Raw genomic sequence first — 15,852 nt, forward strand, 5'->3', positions numbered from 1 at the left:
ATAGAAATATTTCACGCGTACAATTTTTATTTGGTGCAAATATAATAACAAAACGGGTACACACAGCCGCGTGTCGTACTCGACAAAACTATAAAAGGCAGATAAAAAAGGACGAGTCGTACACTTTGAATGAGTATATGGGTGATGGAAGAGTGTGTTCAGGACAAGTAACGCAGATACGTAAAAATTCCGTTTCCCTCCTCTTTCACACACATACCTTCATATGTAGATACATACCTACAGACATGCATAAGTACAGATACGATGATGATATGGGAGAGTGTGACACTCTCTTCAAAAAGTGAACCTCGTCTCAACTGAGCACTTTGCCCTACGTCCTACGAAGGCGAATGAAAGATAGACATGACGACGACGTTATACCCGCAAAAAGAATAAGGTCGGCTGTATTACGCTGACGGGTATTATGCATTGGGTATTATGTATATTGACCACTGTCATCTTGGAGGCGTGATTTAATGTCAGTAACGTCATTGTAGGATTCCGCGTCATTTAGGATTCCGCGAGGAATACCAAGGAAAGCATCAAGGACAACGCTGTGCATCAAAACACTGTTTCACAACACATTTTTTTTTCATGCCATTCTTTGAGCGAAAGAAAGAAGCAACAAACAGCAAATAAATAAGACAGGACTACAGTGACTTCATCCCGTTTGGTAAGGGGATACAGGGGAGGCTTCATACGTCAGTCGACCGCGGAAACCGGACGTACGCGCGATTCGACGTCTAACTGCTCCGGACCGTGGAGATAATCGTCGGCGAAATGCAACCGTCCGTTGCTCACACCCAGCATCATGCTACTCCGGAAGAACCGCTTCGCTTCTTCGACTTCGTCTTCGGTTACCATGAATGGCTCCCACTCCTGCTCCTGATCCTTAAGAATCATGCGCTCCATTTCCTCCAGATGACGGCGACGAAAGAACCCAACCTGTCGTATAACAATCAATGACACCATCAGGCAGCACATATAAGAGACCTTTAAAGAATCGTAAGCGCCCTGCGACTCCGTATCGCGGCTGGCCAATCACAGCGCAGCACGCGTTTTACGCTTGCGTTTTAAAACGACTCCCTAAGCGTGAAAGGGCATAAAACTGAAACAAATGGGTATGTCTCTGCTTTCTGTCACTCCTATACTTTCAGTTTCGCTCTTTAAGTGATACAGAGTAGCCAGCATCCACGTAGATGGAGCCACTTTCTTCATCTATTTATTTTCACTCGTCCACTCCACTCGTCGACCCGGAGCAGGATTTCTTGCTCCTCTGCGGAGAATGCCTGTTCCACTGGTCTATCCGAATCAGGGGCTGATTTTTCAGAGGAAGGGGTCCGGTCATAGACAGCATGATAGATACGCGTTCTAGGTTCAGTTGAACACTATGTGAACGCAGAAATTCAGGAGGGGGTCAGGACATCCGGGCCCCCCTCTAGATCCGCCCCTGATCCGGATCCGATTCGCGTGTTTCGCTGGTCGTTTCAGATCAAGTCCCTCCGCGACGGAGCGCTCTTTCTTGCGCTGCCGAGAAAGCTTGGATTCAGTCGGATCTCCAACGACGCACTGTCGTTACTTCCAGCACTTTCTAGGCGTGGGCACAGCGAGCGCTGTGGGTGACTACTGCCTCCGTGCTCTTTAAGGGAGCTCGATCAGTCTTCGCTGGTGGATTCGGTATCTCGGCGTTGTTGCTCTACAACGGATTCAAGTGTTTCCTCCAAATCGACTTGATGAATTTGTCGTCCGGTCTTCGTTTGAAATACAAGCACTAGTCAGCTTCCTGGTCTTACATTCATTTCCACAAATGACGAACTTTACTGGTCGATCTGAAGTGAGCATAGAACAAGAAAATCTAGCACAAAGGGACCTAGTCTGAATCTACTAGCGAAAAAAAAAAGGGGGGGAAATACGCTCCTACCAAGAGCCTGGAGGAAGTGGTCACTCACATCCGGGAAACCCAACGCTCGCTCTTATCCGGCTTCGCAAGATCCGGGTGTGGCGATGGTGCTGCATTGGAGTTCCTGCTCAGTCCGGGCTTTCCCGGCGGAACTATAAAAGCGCACCAGTTGATCTGGAACAACTAGCAACACACGCTCCGGATTGACCAGTGTAACACGCTCTGTCCGGCTTGGAGCACGGTGATGATGGTGATTTTGTTGTTGTTGTTGTTGTTGATGATGATGATGATGATCATGAAACGGGGCTGGAAGTCAAGGCAAAATCGGGCTGCGACATGAAGCGCAAAAAAAGTTGCTCCATACCGACTCCTGGGGCCGGTAATTAGTAATGGGGTTCCTGTAAGATCGGTTGCGTGTTTTATGCTGCGCGCTTCTAAATGGCGGACATCTCTTCGGAAACACAGTATAGGCCTCCAATAGAGAGAGGGCGCCGACAAGCTTGTTCATGATGACAAGGATGCAACCCGAGGCAGGGAACTAAGCAACAGACAACAATTAAACAACATTAAATTTTGTTGCTGTGTCTCAGGAAATTGTTGTCTGTTGTTTATTTCCCTGCCTGTGGTTGCATCCTTGTCATAGGCCTCCAATTTGAGACTACAGGTGTCATGTCGTATCCATTGAAAATTCGGTTACCGCATCGATTACTTTCAACTTGAAGAGCTAAACAATTTTACAGGAGAAAATCAATAACCTTAGGGAAAGAGGTTCGCTTCTACTAGGTTCGGATATGCACGGTGCTTCACCTGACGTGAAAAAAAAAAATCGTGTTAAGAAATCTACTCTACTTGTGTGAACTATATATGCGGCCAACGCTATTTATCTCGGAGGAGATTTCCCCCTTCTGTGCACTTTTATGAAATTTAATTCTCGAGAAATTGAAATTGTGCCAATTGAACCCCGAAATTTGCCAGGTCCATCTCGCGCGTTTGTTTCTTTTTTTCTTTTTCACGGAACCACAAGGCGCATGCTGGATTTACCCCAATTCTATTGCAAAATACGTTAACTACTACAATGGGAACAGACGAAAAAAAGCGAAAATTATCGTTTCGAGGCGCGCAAATTGCCGGCCGCGCTCAGGTCTCCCAAAGAAGCGATGCGAGGAGGTCATGCACCTGCCCAAGTTATCGCAAAGAAGAGCGAGAAGGAAACAGGAAAGGGGTGGGTGACCATTTTTCTTCCGCCGCATCTGACATTAATTTGACGAAGAACGTGCGCACCTCTAAAAGACGTTTTATGCAATTTTTGTTTCAGTCGTTACCAAAGCACTAGTGAATGCACTTCACAATGATGTGGGTGAAATCCAACGTGCGCCTTCTGTTTGCGTGAAGAAAGAAACGTAAAGTCGACTTGGCAGATGTCGGATATAAATTGGAAAAGTTTTACAGGAATCAACTTTGATAAAAGTGCAGAGAAGTCATGGCGAAATCTTCCCCGAGATAAACAGCGTGTTCGCTATAGCGCTCAGACAACGGTAGATTTTAATGCGATTTATGTTTCACCCTGTATACGAGATTATTTTTATGATGATTATTATTGTTGTTATTATTGTTGTTGTACATGTTGATATCGGGCTCGCGACTTCTTTACCCATGCAATTCTCATTACTTATGAGTTTGAGTTGGCTTTTGGAAACCCTGGAGGTACACGCTCAATCAGCATGGATGCCGCCGTTTAATAGAAATGAGATTGCGCATGCTCGCGCTTAGTAGTAATCGATTCAATCGACTCTGACAAACAAAAGAAAAAAGTTTGTGATCGCAGAATAGTTTTCTCGTGTCAAATATCGCTCAAAGTTTTCGCGTGCCCACAGAATTCAAGAATTTTGCAATTCGGGAAATTGGCAAAAATGGCATCTTTTTTTTTCTTTTTTTTGCGAGGAGATAATTTTTCCGGATTAGGGTCCCTTTGAAGTGACTCACAGTGTTCAAGCACAACAGTATTGTAAAATTTTACGCACATGAATCAGGGTTGCTAACATCACAGAAAAGGCGACAAGACCACCGGCCACACTGCCACCAATAACCCAGAGAGGGAATGGTTTGCTGGCAGGAATTCCCTGTCTCTGCAGTATAGTGATTGCCTGAAAAAACACACACGCACATGAGAGATAACATGTAAGGCACCACGTTGAGCTCCAGATGAAATTGCGCGCTATTTTGCTGTAAGTCGTCGTGACGTACCCTCAGATCTCGTCAGAATAATCTGAATCCTATACATCAGATTCTCTGCATGTCAAATGTTTCGATTGTCGTCATCTTGGAAAAAATCGAGTGGAAAAATCCTGGGAACGCCCATGTTGGAACCACTTTGGTGGGTACAATTCGGTCGGGAGCACCGTGGGCGAGTTAAGGCGGCCTCATTTCCTAAGAAAGTCCGTGGGGAATTTTTGTTCGCAGGGTTCTCGTGAACTTCGCTAAATTTCTACAGGAAACAGGCACAGGCGTGTTCTCCTCGAGTTTATCTAGGGAATGACGTGGTTTTGAAGGCTCGACCGCAACCGCAACCCACGCTTTCTCTCTCCGTCTCCTTCTCGAGAAGCGCGGCAACGCTGAGAGGCGTCGGATTGATCTCCTCAAACGATCCGCCGCGGTGATTTTTTTTTAAATTCCGTGTTAGCGCCGCGAAGCAACTGTGGCTATGAGCGGCGTAGAGATGTGGACAGATGGAGAGAGGACAGCAGGAAGGAGTGGGGGACAGGGGGGCCCGCGGTGATTGGACGAATGATTTGCGGAGACCAATGACAGCGCACTCCGCATCGTCAGGCTCTTGAGAAAGGGATGGAGAAGGAAACGTAAATTGCTGTTGCTCTCGCTTATGAGTCAGGCGAACGACAGAGCTGATTAATCCCGTTCCTTTTGCGTTGTTCTCAACGTAATGGCGCCATTCATTCTGCGAGGAGAAATTTTCGCACTTTAGTTGCCATTTAATTGCATTTGTTGATTTTTTTTTCATTTCCCACAAGAAATTTCAACACGGAATTCACGACTTTAATTTTCTCACCGAAGCTTCTTTTGTACGGTTCTCATCGTGAACGAAATGCACGTCGTCCAAGATGTTGATTCGCCCTTCCGTACCGACAGCAAAAGCGTACAAGATGCCCTGCAAGAAACGAACGGAAGAGGTGTTACGCAAAATCCAGAACAGTCGTATTCTGCTAAATTACGACTGCAGCAGGTTGCTTTCGTGACAGAGTGTCGGACGTGTTAGCAACCTCGGTGCGTGCCACCGCTTTGAAGAAATAGAGCTGCAGGTACCAACTAAAGGAACCAAATAGCTCCAGACATCGCACAGTTATGAAGAAGAAGAAGATAGGAAAAGGAACAAAAAATGGTACAAAACAACCGAGCACCAACGCCAACAGCAACTTTATTTTGAGATGATGAATGAGGAGGAACACAATTCATCGTACCACACGCTCGTACCTAATATATTAATGAATGATACGATCCTCCCTCTGGCTCGTGGAAAGATGGAAGGGTACGCCTTTTTGTGACAGTTTGCGTACACGCTAATGATCAGATATAGGCGTGTAAGCCCCCTTTTCCTCTCTGAATCGGAAATGATGAAGATGCCATTTTCGGCAGAGGTCGTCCTCAAGCATGTTATGCCCAGGTGATTAAGTTATCTTCTGTTTCCTTCTTTTCTCTTTTTTCATTTTTTGTTGTTGTTGTTTCAGAGTGTAGGGTACAAACATAACAACGTTTGGCTCTCCAGTCCTTCAAACTCACCGCTTGCTTTGTAAACTCCGGCATGTCGAAAAGCAGTGTAACGGTGACCAGGGCTACCCTCGCTCGCATTGGCAGGAATGGGCCCAATGTGCATTTGATCTCTAGACAGTAGGATGTGATGCAGTTCTGAAACGCAGTTATGACACGACATGTATGAGGCTACGTGGACAGTAATACAGGGCACCGTTTCGAAGTGCGCAATCATGACAACAACAATATGCATGACGATAAGATGAGGTGTTTCACCGCAATACTTGCGATACTCTACCTCAGTGCATGTGGGTAGACGAAAGGGATGGCAATGAAGGATCCATACATAATGCAGCACAATGAAGTCCTATAGGTAAGATTTCCGCACTCATGCACAAGTCAGTGATGCTGAAGAGCTCAAGCAGAGCGCAGGGGCGGATCCAGACCCTCGGTTTGGGGGGGGGGGGGGGGAAGCGGTTGCTTTGTCGGAGCGCGTAGCGGGGGCGAGGAGAGGGGGAAATCCAATGTAGAAACTGACGTTTTTGGGGGCGTTCGCCCCCCCCTTTTGGATCCGCCACTGGCAGAGCGTGACGTCCATGTGTCGTTTACCGTCTTATCCCACTTAGCCGCGTCCTTTTGTTGCAGTTTTTACTTTACTTTGTTGTGTTGCATTTACAAGCTACAACCTAAAAAAAAAAAACAAGACCGGCAACATAACTTGCGTGTCTGCTGCTTAACGACACCTTTAAAATACAGCATCTGAAGTAGGATAGGCGACATGATATAAGCATAGATGGCGCTTCGAACATTTCTTTTTTGCCGCGCGATATGAGCATTCTACCTTCAGGAACTGTCACACAAAGTGTTTCCTTTGGAAAGCGCCAATTTTTCTGAGAAAATTTGTTTGCAACAAAGTGCGCAGAGGGGTGGCGATCTCGCCCAGTTACTCCTCGCGTGTGGTGACGTCAGGTCAGCGGAGCACTTCTTATTGGCTGCGGGGAATCGTCTGCTGGCGAGAACGACCGCTCGAGACGCCCGAGAGGCGGCGCGAAATGCAACTGCAAAAAGACGCGCTCGCCTTACTATTGGGCAGAAGACATGACGTCACAGACTGGTAGCAAAGGAAAGGAGCTTTTCAGATCCGCGAGATCGAAAGCTAACACGCACACCAAGATTGCGCACTGCACTCGTATTGTTCGCGCGAATATATATACCAGGACTCGTAACCTTATTAATGCCTCAACATTATAGTCCTCGCTACGCAAGAATCGCGGCCTGGTCTGTCTGTCCGCACGGCGCGGTGCGCATGCACGGTGAGTGGAGAGGGAAAGAAACGGCGTGTGGAGAGTGCGACGCGGCCACGGCGTCGGCACTCCGTAGTGTAGCTGTGGTGGCCGATAGGTTCAGACGTGTCTGCATGGGCGCGCCATGGGTTATGAAAGCTGCGCGAAGGAGCGGCGGCGAAAGAAGGTTGAGGTTGCCGACAAGCTGAACCGGAGTAAGCGCAACAGGCTCGTTTGGCTGTGAATGCTGTCTTGCGTTAGCGTTGTGTAGGGCCGTGTAAAGGGCTGTGTAGCGTTTGTGAAGAGTCGTTGAAGGGTTGTGTAGCGCTGTGAAGGGGAGTCCCCAAATGTTTTTTTTTTTTTGTTTTAATGCTAACGTATTTCCGTTACAGGTTCCATCCACCGATGGAGCTACCATTTTTTTCTACTCCTTATGACATTTTTATTTTTTATTTATTTCTTTCGGGTCCTTCCATGCGCTCGTTTTACACAAAACGTTTCATTAGAGTAGCCATACCAGTTTCCATTGTCCGCCAAATGTTACAGAAATGTGTCATAAAGGTCGCATCAAGTCTCTCCGCCAAGTTTGACGAGCTTTGCCATTTTTTAAAGGGTGGAGTTTGATGTATATATGGATATTTCTTGTAATCACAGTATCCCTTATCTCTTCAAGCACACCTTGCACAACATACGAAACACAATACAAATAATAGGTATGCAGAACTAGTGCGTGACCCGTTAACTAACCGAAAGGCACTGTCAAATGCGTTGACCCGCTAACTATGAATGATTGGCTGGATTAGGCAATATTTCAAAGGACAATACCAGAGGAGCTACGTTGTAGTAGTTGATCCGCGAAAGTTCCTCCATCAGTAACGCTGACTGTTCTGGGTACGGTGACTTTACCGTATCCTCCGACCTGTGAACTCTGCTAGGAGGAATAGGGTTCGGTGTCGATTGCGATGGTACATCTGCATCCGTGGCAGAGTCCTCCGTCCCCCTGAAGTAATCGGCGACACGTCGACATGTGCCAGACACGAAGGTGTCACCGGACTGAACCTTTTCATAAAGTAGTCATTAGTTGTCATGTTTTTTCGTCCTGTGGCAGACCAGGGCTTAAGGCTTATACCTTAATGTTCTGTACCGTGACGAAAGGAGTTGCGGATTCGTTGAAAGTTCGAGGCACGTGAAGCGTAAGTTCCACAGCGTTGATCGGGCTTGCGAAGTACTTCGTGATCTAAACAGGGAGGGATAAGTTCCTCCGGTTCCATCGTCATTCCACAGCACTTACAATGACGTTGTGCTCCATCAAAATTCTTTTCGTCCTAGCGTTGTAATCTACGACGGTGGGATTGGCAATGCTGAAAGAAGATATGATAGTGCGTCTAGTTGCAAAGAACTACGAAAGTTATGACAGGGAGTTGTCAGTGTAACTCATCATGTCCTCACCCCGCGATGGCAACGTCCGCTTCATGGATAAACCGAAGTTCACTGGAGAAGACATTGTCCTTGAGATCAATATCTTCGCTTGTTGTCGTCGCATTAATATTCATTGTGAATGTTTTCAGTACATGGCTCACGTCCAGTTTTAAAGAAAACGACTCCTGCATGGTGAAAGAAGTAGACAACGCATATGAAGACATACTTCCTAAGACACACAGCAAATCAGAGGCATCATATCTTAACGTGGATGTAATGGCGCTAGTGGGATGGTTGGCGGACACCGAAGACTATGCGCGAGAGCACGGCCTCAGTGATTCTTCTGGCTGAGTCGTCTGGAAGCACAGCTCCCAACATGAATTGTCTGGTCCCTATTTCTTTTTATTAAACTGTTGCTATACCATGCATATCTGCTATGTCAGTGGAGATGTAGCGCAATTACAGTTTTTGCAGTTATACGTATATACTCCTCGTGTAACCACACTTAATCCCTGTACCATAGACTTTAATCTTTGATCCGCCACTTTTAATCGCTGTTCCATGGAATTTAATTCTGGTGCCACCACTTTTAATCATTGTACCGTGGGATTTAATCTAAAATTATTGCACTCTTTCTGCATTCATCTCATGCGTTCATAAACAATAATAAACCAACATTACTTTAGTAGTCCCCTTACAGTGCGACGTTCGAGCGCGAAAATCTTTTCTCAGGATTAAATTCACTCTCTTTAGGCGTTGTTAAGCTACATTCCCCCCTCCCCCCTGTGTTGTGTTTTTTATGCTGTCTTAGCGCCGCGAAGCAAATGTGGCTGTGAGCGCCGTATAGACGAGGAACAGAGGGTGAGAGGATACGAGGAAGGTATTGGGGACACGGGTGGGTGTGCGTGTTGTGTATATTAATCAATGCTACAGTATTATCGCGAGAGAAAGAGAGCTACGGGTGATGTCATGAGTGCTCCAGTGACGTTAACACAGAAAGGATTCCAGAACTTTGGATTAAATCCCACGATACAAAGATTAAAAAGGTGTTGTGACAGTTGGCTTCCAGTTTTCCCAGATAAATACGAAAAACTAGTCTGTCACCCGACATCATCCCATATTCAATTTTTCAGGTCCATGACGTGAGCAGGTACGAAGAAAAAAACGGCCCCGAAGAAGCGACATCGGTGACGTCACTCAGGAGCAACGAGGGAAGACGCGCGTCTCCCACGCCAAATGGGGGAGAGGGGTCCGTGAGGTCACAGCGTGGGACGTCGTTTTGTGGCTGCGCCTATTTTCGGAACCAATCTAGCGAGAGGAATTTTTTTTTTCTTACGATGCACTAAAAGTCACTACTACACGACAAAAATTCGGTGGAGGAAGGCAGAGAGGGTTTGACGGGCTACACGAATGAAAGTCTTTGGTTGGCAGTCAGTGCTTTGTGTCGTCTCGTTGTCGTCCCTTTAGTGATTTTCCCCTTGCACTGGAGGTTTTATGGATTTTTAGAAAATTGGAACTCGTGTATCATGTACTATAGGCCTTAGCTTGAAGGAGCAGTGAAATGACATTTAGCATTGTCCCAAACCCTGCTTCCTTCATCAAGATGTTTATCAGAAGCCACTACGCAAAGTATTGTCCTTGAACTGTGACTTATCACTGTTCAATTCAATTTACAAAACGTCCTAAAAAGGTTGCAAGTGAGGAAAGGAGTGCATAGAGGATGTACAGATGAAAAACCCCTCTCGTATGCTAGAGGTGAGCTAGGGTTACCGTTTATTTATTTATTTATCAGTCATACCCAACTGCTCCACATCAGTGGAATTACGGTGGGGAGAGTGCAGTACCACAACATGAAGTGCTAACAAAATACAATAACACGTAGTACGCACTGAGCCAACAGACGCATTGAGCCAAAAGCATGTATAGCGTGATATCACACCAATGACACCGATTTGATAAGTATACAACATCTAACAAAAGTGTATGCCCTTACTCCGAAAAGAAAGAAACCAGTTTTTGTGAAAACAGAGTACCCAAGTTTGAGAGGACACGGTCACGTGGAAGGCTGTTCCAATGTGGTATTGAGCGAACAAAAAATGAATTTTGAAACACAGAGGTGCGAAAAGATATGGTTCAATTTTACATTTGTGATCTTGTCGATCGGAAATGAAGTTGAGGGCAGCAAATAAAGGTCACGCGAAATAGCGATGGTACCATGATAAATATCGTAAAACCGACCTTGCTCAAGGGCGCGTGTTATTTCTTGCTAAAAAATACAAAAGGGAATAAATAAGGAGACTACAGTAGAAACTAAAAAGAGCATGTTGAAGAGTACTGAGCAGCGAAGCCCGCTGCATTTCTCCAAGGTACCACCCAGTCGGCAAGTCCTGAAAAGTATCTGACTCTCTGAATATCCTACAAATATCTAACAGCAGCGTTCAATGCCGGGACAACATCTAGGGCAAGATTTGCCCCCACAGGCAAGAGCTCTGACCTGGGGCAAGAGCTTTAAGTCTTTTAACAAAGAAAATTAAAATCCTCGTGGGACTGCTACGGGGATTACAGGTCATGCAAGCCATGTTACTGTCAGCCAAAAGTAAGCGGGCATAGCAAGTAGTGAAGGACAAGATGAAACGCCAAATGCCACGAGGCTTGACGTACCGTCATTCCTGGCCGTAACGGATTTCCCGCGTCGCAAACAATCTCCGTGACCTCTGATAGGCCATCTTGTACGACACTGCAGCTGCCTTTGTTAATGATGCGAACTCTCGATGCAACGCTGATCACAGCGCGTGCCAAGTATGCTGGGTCTACGAAGTCCTTGTTGCGCACTTGCACTCTTAAAGTGACTGGCGTCTGCTCGCCCACGACGAAAAAGTTTCGGTTTCTGTAAAAAAAAATCGAGCGAAACCAATATCAATACATATTACGTCATTTGCCGTACAATCAATGGCGATATTGTCATGGAATTCAGGACGATAGAAAAGAAATGGCTCGTTGGAATAACTGACTTGCTTCGGGAGACCGTCACGTCCAGCTCCAGGTCCGACCTGCAAACGTCATGTTTTCGACATTCCTTCTTAAATGGAATCTGCATTTAGAAAAATAGAAGTAAAGATTATATGACATGACAGAGTATAATAGCAGGCATAATACTACAATCCTTGAGCAATAGTCGATAAGGACCTCGTATATCCTATAAGGATATAACCGTACAAACCGTTTCGGTAGTTGTCAGTGGTCGGTCGGGATCCCGCACAGGGCAGTTAGGGCACCATTTGCCGTTTGATGGATCGATGAGGTCGAAAGACAAGCGCACGTCAAAGGGCGTTAGCTCATCCACAAATGGGCTCTGCGAAGAAGGTTTGTCGCAAGATACAATGTCGGGTAATATCTAATACCATACAGCTTTTCTTGTGCCTACTTCACCCGGCATTATCAATCCAATATAATTTCTCCACGTTATACTGTCTGGTCTCCTGAACGGACACCTTGAAAGTTTCTGAATTAGCAACGCAGAAGATAAAAAGCTTAGACAAGGAGATCGTATGTGCCTCGTCTTCAGCTATCCTTGGCTCAGGTTTTTAAATGCGATAGCATTTATGAGCGAACCCTCCGAGTTTTCTTGAGGTGGAGTATGTCACAGCCTAAGCCCAGCATTCATTGGCTGCTGCTTGGAGATCACGTGTTGAAGCGCGGCTACAAACCCGCCGTGAGGGCTCCATGGCCAGCTCCCGTGGCACAGCGGCGACGATGACGCCATTGCATACCGAGACTGGGAGGTGAACCGGGTTCGAATCCATTGCGCCGGTTGTGCTGTCTGGGTGGGCGGGTGAGTGCGTGGGTTCCCCTCAGATGCTTCAAGGCAAACGTTGACCTATAGGACGCAGGATGCAGGGGGACGGCTGGGCGATCGTCACCCAAAACATTAGGTTAACATTCCCCCTTTTAGTCCTCCGTTACGCGCTTCGACAAAGTAACTGCCCCTCATACACACACAAAGAAAGAACTGAAGTTCTGGATCAGCCCCTGCTTGTGACGCGTTTCCATGCAAGGAGGGAAGACAGATGAAGTGCTGGTCCCCCCATCTATTCCTTAGCAACTCTTAGTAAGCCCTCGGGCATAGGTGGGCAGGCTAATGTTATGTATTTAACGAGAAATGAAGGAATAAATGAAAATGAATTAGTCACCCTCAAAGTAGATAAGGTAGAACACGCCATAGCCCCTGCAAATGTTGTTGGTGACGTATGCTTCGTAGAGAGAGGGGGAATGACGTGTGGGGAAGGTGCGGTCAGCCTGCTCGGGGGTGGCGCTCGGTGCATCCGGGGGATGGGTAAGAGGGAAAGGTGAAAGAGAGAGGAGAAAGATGCTGCTGGTACAGGAGAGGAAGGTGTGTGTAGTCCTCTTGCTCTGGGGACCGGGTTGTCACGGAGAACTACCCACCACGGGAAACAGACGAGCATCCCTAAGTTGCCCTTATTGAGGTTTCTCTGTACACGGTAACTGCTAGGATTATTTACGAAGTTGCCCTATGTCATAGAAGTGGACTACACAAGGATGCCCACCCTCATCGTGCTGGTATACTTACTCTGCCATCCTCTAATTGAAAGATTAAGACTCTGGCCAAACTTTTCGAATAATCTGCAAGTATCACCTTCGTAGAGAACTTGAAAGAACACAACATACCCTTCATTGACATTGGAGATTTCACTACAGTCATAAAGACGCCCCTGAACTACTAGTTCGTGTACATCTTGAAAGGAAGACTGCAATTTGCATCTAGCCACTGACAATAAAATACCCACAATCCATATGAGAAAGTGTTATCGAATATGTCTCCATCAGGGGCATAGCTAAGCCAGTGGTTGCCAAGTATGTGAGTTACTTTAGTCTCCGCAGGCCTCTACTGTCCGTCGTCGGAGACCCACAATGAGCTCATAAATACTGTCGCGTTTCTATGACAATCTGCACAGTAATTTCTTCAATTTTACCTCCTTTTGTCATCATGTACCAGCTCGTCTGCACTATGATGGACTTTAGCTCACCGTACCGCAGACTTGCCCTTCTGGAGTTAGCAACTAGAGTCTGAAGTTGTTGACCACGACATGAGTACTGCATCTATCCAAGTTCGCAACAGAGATATGTGCTGAACACGTTAGTAGATGTTTATTAGAAGCCCTATGTTCCCACGGAAAGTCCTCTGTGCTTCGGATGTCGACATACAAGGAAGCCAAAGATGCCTCCTCCTTCATCCTAGGTGAAGACGGAAGCCACGACGATATCCGCGTACCAAACATGACTGTGTGCGTGCCTGATGGTGTCTGGAGGGAGACCAAGACCCTGATTATAAGTATATCTGAGGGCCAGACATGGGGACCCGTAAGGAAACTGTCAGCTGACTGGAACCCAGAGTGCAGAGCTGGCCACGTAAAGCAAGCCACACAGCAATCGTCCTGTTGGACGTCTGTGATGCATATTGCTTCTTATTTTTCCTTTTTCGATGTAATGTCGGCTTGAAACACTGCCATAATCTGGGGGAGAGCTGCAAAGACTTTTTCTTCTGTCATGCTTCCCGCTCAAGCTCTAGAATAGCTTTGCTCCATGACACATTTCTACCCAGCTGAGCTTTAAGAAGGGTGTCCTTTCCTTTCCTGATTTAGTAAAAGTGAGATGTTTACTCCTTTTGGAGGCATTTTGTGTTTATGCTAATGGTTAGAAAAGGGTGTATGCATCGATTCTTCCTTGTTTCCTCAGGTGTGTCATCTCTTGAAGTTGAGCATTCTCGTTGGGGGAGTACGAGCGGGAGACTGATAGTGAGGACCGGGGACTGACAAATGCACATTTTTCTTTCCTCCTATAATGAGCCTGATCTAGGCTGGTGACTGCTGCAAGAACGTCCCTGACCACACTCCTTTCGTGTTCTAATTTCGTGCGAACCACGCGCTTCCGTAGCGGGATCGCATGTCGTAGTTTAGAGAGATGGCAATTGCAAGTACTTACATGCATATACACTTTCTTTGTGAAGCGCATTTCGTGACGAGTTTGGCCGAAGTTGAGTGGTGATATTGTGCACCACTGTAGAACCGTTATACATGAATCCCCGCACGTTTCGCTGTTCTGCTACTCGTCTGGCATCAATGATTAGTTCGCCTCTGAGAGCTGAAAAGTAGAAATAACGAGTATAAAATGGCGTACGAAAATCAGAGAATCACAGTGGAGATGCTAGATGTCAGAAGAACCTGCAATGATATAGGGACAGACAAATGAATCCAGGAGAAGTTTTGTACTGGGGAAGATCGTCTAGGTCAACTATACGCGAGAGTGAGAAAGACGATGCTTGTATGCTTGTCCACAGCTTCGAACAATGCCAGCTACGTCACACGGTCGATAAGGTCTAGCATGGTCTGCCCTCTTCTCATTCATGCATTCAAGTGTCCTTGGCAGGGAAAGGTAACGAAATTTTTTTTTTTTTGTCACCACTCTGTTACTGGCCCATATTTGTTTCTGCTGCAGTTTCGACATTGTCGCGTTTTGTTCCGTTGTGGTCCTGTTTCAGTTTGTGGAACACCCCCCCCCCCCCCAGTTCACTGCTGCCCCTCTTTTTTTGGGTAAGCGCTGAGACCGTCACAAATGTTACTCAAGCTCTCAACTTGCATGTCAGACAACCTTCGAACGTGTGGCAGAGAGCAGAAAAAGGGATGGTATTTGCACTGTTGCTTGGATATAGACTCCAAAGTGCATGATGACATCATACTCTCTTGGGGAATCGAAAACGATATGAAGCTTTGGAGGCTCTTGCGAAATATGTGGAAGCGGACAATGTTCACTGAAGGCTTTTATGCGTATTTTTGCACATCGAGTCTTTCAGCGAAGTTGATTTATAAAAGAAAACTAAAAACTTTTTTTTGTCCAAGTGGCACTTCAATGTGCAGTCCAAAACAACAACAACTTTACTTTGAACTTTACGCTGAAGCGACAACGACGGCGATTGACCAGGTTACTATACTACTCAGCAGGCCCCACACAAGACGTACGAAAAAATCCGAGTACCTGTGTAACCGTTGGTACTTGCAGCTGAAATGAAACTGTGTCGATACGTATTGTGGGCAGACTTTAACACGATTCTTTCTCTGTGTTCGAGTATATCATATATATGTTAATATGTTAATTGCCAAATTATCTCTCTTACAAATGCATTGCAAATCGGACCCTGTCCAGATGTTTAGGCCTTTTACAATCTTTTCTGAACGAGTTCGTATTGCAAGTACACAAGACAAGACTTTAAAGAACCTTTTCGTGGCGGAGCCATCCTGACCAAAGGCTGGCGTCTTGGCTTTCCACTCCCGCCACCTGCATCACCACACCTCACGTGATACCCAACGTCGCATCACACCAGTTTCGCAGCGCGCTTCTTCGGTGACCACCGCGCCGCCATATCTCAGACACAGGGCGCAGTCACGCTATCCGATGCTTAAAGGGGATGTGACA

At 46.4% G+C, this 15,852-nt stretch overlaps 1 protein-coding gene across 1 annotated transcript; it reads right to left on the bottom strand.

The window, feature by feature from the left end:
* Window positions 1-3: 3 nt before the first annotated feature.
* On the bottom strand, window positions 4-14,518 carry LOC135366608 (integrin alpha-V-like). The gene is made up of 12 exons (XM_064599388.1): window positions 14,365-14,518; window positions 11,585-11,716; window positions 11,376-11,455; window positions 11,026-11,251; window positions 8,395-8,549; window positions 8,237-8,306; window positions 8,075-8,182; window positions 7,771-8,004; window positions 5,693-5,818; window positions 4,965-5,063; window positions 3,922-4,044; window positions 4-945 (listed from the first exon to the last, which is right to left on the bottom strand). The coding sequence occupies exons 1-12, from the start codon at window positions 14,392-14,394 to the stop codon at window positions 703-705; spliced, it is 1,626 nt and encodes a 541-aa protein (XP_064455458.1). The 5' UTR covers window positions 14,395-14,518; the 3' UTR covers window positions 4-702.
* Between the last annotated feature and the right edge of the window lie 1,334 nt (window positions 14,519-15,852).

This window comes from Ornithodoros turicata, chromosome 8 (assembly GCF_037126465.1).
Source record: "Ornithodoros turicata isolate Travis chromosome 8, ASM3712646v1, whole genome shotgun sequence".
Taxonomy (NCBI): Eukaryota; Metazoa; Arthropoda; class Arachnida; order Ixodida; family Argasidae; genus Ornithodoros; species Ornithodoros turicata.

Excerpts from the sequence above, each read along its gene's own strand:
- LOC135366608 (XM_064599388.1), bottom strand. The coding sequence starts at position 14,394 with ATGCGCTTCACAAAGAAAGTGTATATGCAT. Across the intron at positions 11,456-11,584 it reads CACTGACAACTACCGAAACG|ATTCCATTTAAGAAGGAATG; the intron begins GTTTGTACGGTT and ends TTCTAAATGCAG. Across the intron at positions 8,307-8,394 it reads GCGGACGTTGCCATCGCGGG|CATTGCCAATCCCACCGTCG; the intron begins GTGAGGACATGA and ends ATCTTCTTTCAG.